General features: G+C 34.6%; 1 protein-coding gene across 1 annotated transcript; it reads right to left on the bottom strand.

The window, feature by feature from the left end:
* Positions 1-1,801: 1,801 nt before the first annotated feature.
* Positions 1,802-6,204, bottom strand: LOC150087812 (uncharacterized). Its single transcript, XM_090369209.1, has 2 exons — positions 4,849-6,204; positions 1,802-2,508 (listed from the first exon to the last, which is right to left on the bottom strand). Exons 1-2 carry the CDS (start codon positions 6,122-6,124, stop codon positions 2,396-2,398), a joined length of 1,389 nt encoding a protein of 462 aa, XP_090225335.1. The 5' UTR covers positions 6,125-6,204; the 3' UTR covers positions 1,802-2,395.
* Positions 6,205-8,281: the final 2,077 nt, after the last annotated feature.

Below are 8,281 nucleotides of genomic sequence, written 5' to 3' on the forward strand. Positions count from 1 at the left end.
CGTCACTCTGGGGGTTACTACTTCCCATATGTAGTACTTTACATTTGTCAATGTTAAACTTCATTTGCTACCTTTCAGCCCATCTACTTAACTTTTCTAGATCCTGTTGCAGCAGCGTACTGTCATTGGTGTCCTTAACAACCCTGCCAACTTCGTATCGTCTGCAAACTTGGACATTAAGACTGATATACCATCATCAATTTTATTCCTAAATACAGAAAACAACAATGGACCCAACACTGAACCCTGAGGGACTCCACTAATAACATTAGTCCACGATGAGCAGTGTCCATTGATTACCACTCTCTGTCTTCTCCCACTCAACCATCCCTTTATCCATAGCAGCAATTTGCCTCCAATGCCATACTGCTATTGGAAGCAATACATGTTTATCATCGTTATACCGTCACCGCTAGAAAACTACTTTTTCTGGATCCGTCCCTACCTACAACCTTGTACACGAAGAGATTCCATCGTGTGTTAAATACCGTATTTTTCTATGACTGGTCCTGCTTATTACGTAACTCGTGGCAAAGTTAACTAGAGACGTGGTCCATTTTCTGAAATTAAAAAGTTTCGAAACAGTGCAAGTTACAATTACCGCTTTTCTAATCTTTCACAGGATTTGTGCTGTTAAGATTGTCCACATGGATTTTTCGATCTAATAGCTATACCTCCCACATTTGTGCTTATATCAGGTTATTTTCAATCAGTTAAAATATTTTAACAATAAAGCATATATATAAACTTGCAACTAATAGAAGGCTTGACTTTCATCTTCTCTGCAATATCGAATGGCAAAACCCAAATGCAAAATGTTTTTATTCTTTTAAGATCAGTGACGAAATTTTATCTACACTGTGTAGTAAATTGTTCGTTGACGTTAGGCATTCATTTTTCGTGAAACTTTTGTAAGACGAGAAATTTTACTTTCATAGTTATTTTCATTACCTTCGTAATTGCACTGGTTTTTAACTTTTTTTTACAAAATATCTACGAAAGGTGCGGATGAAACTGATTTTATTGAAAAACTGAGGAAAAAAAGTATTAAAACATCAATTTGGCGTCTGAGTGTTTAGCAGGAAGATAAACAAAATTCGGACATTAAAGAATAACGAATAATCAACTCGATTATCCGAATAAGTCGCACAATTGATTTGTTCGGATAAGTTACTTTCTACTATATCTGTAAAGTATGACAACATATTCCCTATCTTAATAAAGATCATAAATATGCTTTTTTTCCTTCATCTTCTCCCCCCCCCTTATAAGCAAACACACATGCCAGCACTTTAACAAAGTAATATTTATTTCTTCCATTATTTACATCAGATATTTTTCTTTTCTGTTTTTGTGACGTGTGAAAGGATACGAAATTAAATGGTTTAAAAAAATAAAAAATAAAAATTGTTGTTTTTAACAATTGAATGATTTTAACAATTCGTGTTAATTTTTAACAATTGAATGATTTCAATAATTCGTTTTTTATTAATAATTAGTTTTTTTAACAATTGAATGATTTCAATAATTCGTGTTTTTTTATTAATAATTAGTTTTTTTAACAATTGAATGATTTTAACAATTCGTGTTAATTTTTAACAATTGAATGATTTCAATAATTCGTGTTTTTTTATTAATAATTAGTTTTTTTAACAATTGAATGATTTTAACAATTCGTGTTTTTTAACAATTGAATGATTTTAAGCAATTTAATGATTTTAACAATTGAATGATTTTAAACAATTGAATGATTCTAACAATTCGTGTTTTTTTTTTTACAATTGAATAATTTTAAACAATTGAATGAATGATTATTTCAATTGTTGAATGAATGATTATTTCAATTGTTGAATGAATTATTTCACATCGGTCGTCAGGTAAATGTAAAAATAGTCTGCATGCGATGTGTTATTCTTATCTTGTTTTATCAAATTTACAACTGGAAAAGAAGGTTGCCTTTGTACAAGTTTCTGCTTCTCGGGAAAAAGGGAGGGAAGATATAAATAGAATGTGTAATCTACAAATATTTTCATCCAATTACACTTGCTTTCCATATAGCTTAAAGTGTATTTTACGTCTCATGGTCAGTAAAATACTGAACAGTAATATGTGCTGTATCTAGACGTGATACAGCTCCCTGAGTCAGACTGGTTGTCCCCGGTGACTGCACACTGAGACAGGTTAGGTGGTTTCTATTTCAAGGTTTTTTTTTTTTTTCTGTTTTTTTTCTCTGACGATTCAGTCCTGACCTTCATTCAGCTGGATAAAAAAGCCGGTGGTTGTCTGAGTACGTAACATTTCGTTACCATGGAAACTAGATCTGCGGCTCGAGGCATTGCTTCTCTGCTTATCGACGACTCTAATGCTTTCTTACAGCTGTTCGAAAGGTCAAAGGTTATAACGAATATGGCGATAAATAACATACAGGACTTCCATCGATTCGAGTTACCCTTGTTTCCAAATCATGTAATATCTCGGTCAGATCACTCTCGCACACCCATGGGTTTCCTAAAATAAAAGAAAGAAAACGCAAAAAGTTTTAGTAATATTTTGGGAATCATGGCATAAATAGCATAGTTCACGCTACAATTATTAATTATTAAAAAGACAGACGAATATAAGAGCACTATGATCAATTTACTAAAAAATAACGCTCCAACAGGTGTACTGCTGGCTCCTGGATGGATTGGCGCTGATATATTTAATCCTCAGAATAAAAATGTCTAATCTTAAAAACATTCATTCTTTAATTAAAATGATATTTTGTACCATTTACAACATATGGATTTATTGGTAAGAGGTATTTCAAAAATTGCACAAGGGAATTTCAAACTTTTTTGAACATCCATTTTCGCTAAAGTAACACTTCAATTTAGGGCATATTATTTTTTAATGAAAAATCCTGGTACGATAGTCCATTTTCTCTGACACACCATCCACTTTTGGTTCGTAATTTGAGAATATCCCCTCTCTTTTCGTTCGTAATTTGGGAGTTTCTCCTAAGTGAATTGTTTCTATCTATTTGATAATACTTAGCAACATTATTTAAGCCTAGCGATATCCAATTTTTATTTTCAATTTTAGAATATGAAAAATATTAGATAAAAAACTATTGGATAAAATCAAAAAACAAAACAATCTCAATATAATCTGATAGTGGTCTTTAAGGCTTTAAAAGAGTTGAAAAAGCTATATTAATTAAGATTATAATCCTAGTTCTAAATATGATCTGATTTGAATGATTTGAGCAAGCTCAATGCTGATGTGATTCTTCTCTTGCTCAGATTACGCGCTTGAGGGGCCATAAATTCAAACTGAAGAAAGACAATTATAGAACAGATGTGCAGAAATTTGTCTTTAGCCAGGGGGTGGTTGATTGCTGGAACAAACTTCTATCTGTAGTTGTGGAAGTTGATAGCTTAAATAAATTAAAGGAAGAACTGGACAAACTTTTGGAGCGAATGGATGGGTGAAAGGGGAGGAGAAGTTTTTTATGAAATATGATGCAATAAAGAAAATAAGCTTTCTTTATTGCATCATATGCTTCTAATGATAATGCTAATATAAATAACTAGCAAATGAATTTGATATTGTGGAAGCATATACGCCCTTAATTTCTGTTTATAATCTGCAAAAAATAATATTAAGTAAGAGGTTTTAGCAACGCCGGATTTAAATAGTCTGCGGTTTTGTCGCTCATAAATATTCAAAACTGAAAAATTGTACTCCTCCCAATAAGTGCATTGTAGGGGAGGAGGGAGGGAAGGTTGGCCAACAACTGCTTGGAGTCCCAGAACATCTGCACTTCAATAAAATCCAACCTGGGATTTTATTCCTCTTACTAAGAGGCAACGTCACCTTTTCGAGGGAACAAAGAACCAGAATTGCGTAGTTTATTATAGGCTTAGATGCTAATCACTACATAATAACAGCAACAGAACATCCTGAATTGTGATGCTGATTACATAGATCAGCAGTATTCAAAGCAGTCAAACTTCAATGAGCTTGAGTATTATAAATTATAAAATCAATTTATAATTTAAAAAAATATAAAAATGCACTTACGAGGTAAAGTTTAAAAATGAATTAATAGAGAAAAGCCATTATCCGGTTGTGCCAAGCTATTTATTTTTTATTTTTTCTATACGACCTTTGTAACTAAATATATGGCCACTTGGTGGCTATATGTAATTTTTTTTAAATACTTTTCCGTGAAGTAAAACGTTTTCCCTTTATTAATATGATATTAAATTTCTCAATTCTGGGTGTGTGTGTATATATATATATATATATAATTTATTCTTTTGAAAGTTCAATCATTTTTATTGCTACTTAAATAAAGCAGGAAAATTTATCTCCTTCACGTTTGTATAAACTGTGCTGTATAATATTGGGTGATATCCAATATTATACAGTACAGTTTGTCACTCTCAGTGCATGAACGTTTGACAGGAGAACTAAGTTGCAGTTAACAACTGAAAAGGGTATAATGAGTATGGCGGTATTTTAAAGTACTTAATTCAATAAATGTGGGAATACTTCAAAAGTATTGTGTCCCTAATGGGTATTTCACAAAGATAGTATTATTGTCTTTGTAAACTACCAAACACCGGTATATTGGCGAGTCTGGTACAATTTTTGTCCTCAATTCAATAAACTTGGGAGGTACTTCAATAGCATTTGCCAATAAGATAGCTCGCAACAATAGTATTACTGTCGTTATAAACTACCAAAAACTAACACACTTTCTATATTTGGGACAAATTTAAATGCATTCATACTTGATATCGAATAGTGGGAAGAAAGGAAAAAAGAAGAGGAGAAAATTAAATTGTCAGAAAAACTTACCTCCCATGTTCAAAAACTGCAGATGACTATTATGAGAGAGATCATGCTTAAGTAAGGTAGACAACCTATTGGTACTGATATCAAGTTCTTTCAAATCCCTCAGGTATTTCAATGATCCATGTAGAGCATGCAGATGATTATCTGTCAGAGACAACTTTGCCACTTTGATCAGACTGTGCCCAAAAGCACCATCTAGTGTCGTCACCTGATTGTGTGATAGGTCCAATACTCTAAGATCGGTTAAACCTTCTAGCTGCTCATAGGAAAAGGAAACGAAGTTGTTTCTGGAAAGATTTAATGTTAAAAGATTGTGAAGAGGAAGGAGAGCAGATCCAATATCCGTTATTTGATTTCCAGATAAATCTAATTCCAGAAGGTTTATCAAACCATTGAAGACATCGTCTTCCACACTTGTAAGCCTGTTGTAAGAAAGGTTCAGACGATGAAGGTGAATTAACCCGTTTAACGATTCTCCGAGGGACACGATGTTATTATAGGCAGCATTCAGAACTTGCAAACTGTGTAGTGCATGTAACGATGACCCTAAGTAAGTGATGAGATTTTCCGACATAAGCAGCGTTTGTAGGTTGTCAAGACCCTCGAACTCTCCTTCCAAAGAAGTGAGACGATTGTTTGAAATAAACAACCATCCCAAATGGGTGAGATTTTTCACGGTTCCATTCAGTGTAAATAGATGATTGTCGGCAAGTGAGAGTGACTCTAGCCGATGTGGAAATGTATCTGATTCAATATGCGAAATTCTGTTTCCCCGTAACACTAAATCGCGCAAGTTTTCAAGTCTATCAAACGATCTGCTGTTCAGTCGAGTGATCATATTATCTGACAAACTTAGCGTCTTTAAACGGTGAAGACGAGAAATTGCTTCGATGGGAACATCCGACAAGCGATCCTCCTGTAGTATAAGAAGATATAAATTCTCTAAGCCTGCAAACGCGTCGTCCGCCACGTAGCGGAGGTTGCTACCGTTTATCAGCAAGCGCGTGACGGAAACGTTGTAGAACGCGCCCGGAGGCAGGCTGAGGATGTTGCTGTTGATGATCCAAAGCCAAGGTATAGGAGACGGGAAGTGGTGACTGAGAGCGCGCTGAATCGTATCCAGACTAAATGCATCGGTACATTTCACATGCTTGAAGGGATGGCGATCTCGACACAGGCAAGGAGCGATGAGATCCGCAGGTGGACATACAAACGGAGGTGGTCTAAGCCACACACTATTAATGAAACACAAAGCGAACGTCAATGTTACTGTCCACATTTTGTCACTGTTTTACGATCCTTTCACTAAATACAAGTACACTGCTGTCCGAAGATGCAGTATTGCACCTCTACCCGGTGATCACTAGTAAAAGACGCACCGTCTGTCTATTTAAAGGTCAGTAATATCGGACTCGGTCATCTTCAATATCATTGGTTGTTCTCTTTCAAGTTTTTTGACTGTGGCGCCTCCTAGTGATTGATAAGCATCTGAAATGGATGTCAACAGGATTTTCTTAATAAATGCAAAGAGAAGGTAATGAAAGAAGGCTTTGTTCGAAGAGAACAGCTTTTGGAAGGTATATTAACTCTGTCCGTAATCCACTCATTATTCATAGCTCCTTTTTCATTTAAAGATTACATAGATCCATGGTGTTCATCACCATGATGGTCTAATCACAGCTAAAAGAAACCGTTGACCACACAGTTTAAACAGTTTCGGTATTTGAGAACGTAAAATTGTATGGGCGTGAACGCGAGTTTGTGTTCGAGCGCGAAGTTACGCATGCTCATGATTTTTCAGCCGCATGCTGAAGTGGCCAGTATTTGTAGCCCATGATACTACCGTTCTGTTATATTATCTTTTGCAATTATGTGCACGTAAGCGATTACTTTTTTTTCAAACACTACTACCACAGGCATTGAAACATTTTTAAAATAAAAAATAATCTCAAAATTGTGTGTCAAGCATCACAATTTGAAAAATTTCCCCCAGATTGTTTCTGTAGGGATCCTATATAGATATTTTGTCTGGGGCCGGTATTTGTTTACAAATGCACCCCTTGTCACAAAAACAATTCTACCAAGGTTTACCTGAAAGCTCATACAAAGGGAATTTGCCAATAAGCAGGGAACAAGCGTTTATTCTACTTTCTTCCAAGTTTAATATAGGGAAGTGCAACAACCCTCAATATTCAGTATCGTGTTAAATAATTTAAAAGAATTACAAACACCTTTCCTATTCTTTCTTAAAGATTTTGATTAGTAAAGTTCTGGCTTAATAAAATATGTACTTTGTTCATGTCATCGGATTTTCAGTATATACACACGATCATTTTAATATTCAGGTTACAAGGATTCGTTTGAATTATTAAGTTTTATAATACTTTGAAACTGAATTCAATCGGTGCTTTTAAATCAAAGTTCGGGTGAATTGAGATTTTAGCATATCTTTATAAGACGCAAACCATTGCTAAAATGGTAAATCAGCGTATAACATGAATTAATTCGATCTTAATACTGACTCGGTTTTATCGAAATAAATACTCTTTCCATAAAAAAATTCATTTGTTCCACATGACAGTGTTCATAAGCAGTGGCCATAATACAAGTTAGTTATCCTGCTTGTTTTTCCCCCATGAATCCAGATAGCATGCGAAGGAAAAACCTATAAACTTTGTAGAGGTGTTATGTTTTTATTAACCCTGTAACTGAGCTTGTCTGCGAGCATTCTCCTTGTCCTTTCTGTGAAGTAAAGGCGGAGTGCAGTCATTGATTCTCCGAATAGTGATGCAATTACGTTTGATATTGTGCGAGAGAGAAAAGAAGTATTACAACTCTTCACTTGTCTTGCCCCAAGCGACAAAATGGAACTTTGAACTTTCTTCTGGTCACGTAAGGGATTGTAAGAAATACTAATGATCCATAACTAGTACTAGAATGAGGACAGAAGATACGATTTGTTTACGAAAGAAAGGATAAATAAGAACAACATCAAGTATAAGGATTCGCTTATTAGACAGTTAATTACAACAAAAAAGTAGTTGTTTATACTGATAGAGAATTTCTAGACAAACTTAAGGGATAAAGTGCATGAACGTATCATTATCATGAAAACTAGGTGTTGCTACTGATAACCAATACTTACCTTGGTTGAACTGATTTGGCCGAAGGTAGTGGCTCTAAAGGAAGTGAGTTACTTACCTAGTTCACTCTTTCTGGCACTCTTTTGGTAGTCAGATAAGATTTACGCTTCAACAGGGAAATAAAAAAAGAAGGAAGTACTCGAAGAAAGGGTAGTTCTGTATCAATATTCTTTCGAATAAAAGAAAAGGAAATGTGAATTTGAAACTTGTTCTACAGATTTATTTTCCTTGTTATTTCTATTGATAAGCATCAAAACAACCTTGACATTGTAGACGTGGCATAGTCGCCGTTG

This window comes from Mastigoproctus giganteus, chromosome 3 (assembly GCF_048544385.1).
Source record: "Mastigoproctus giganteus isolate SK-2022 chromosome 3, ASM4854438v1, whole genome shotgun sequence".
In the NCBI taxonomy this organism is placed as follows: Eukaryota; Metazoa; Arthropoda; class Arachnida; order Uropygi; family Thelyphonidae; genus Mastigoproctus; species Mastigoproctus giganteus.

What these genes read in the sequence shown, in the direction of transcription:
- LOC150087812 (XM_090369209.1), bottom strand. Translation starts at nt 6,124, where the DNA reads ATGTGGACAGTAACATTGACGTTCGCTTTGTGTTTCATTAATAGTGTG. An exon ending in GCAGTTTTTGAACATGGGAG is followed by an intron (nt 2,509 to 4,848) that starts GTAAGTTTTTCT and finishes CTTTTATTTTAG; the next exon opens with GAAACCCATGGGTGTGCGAG.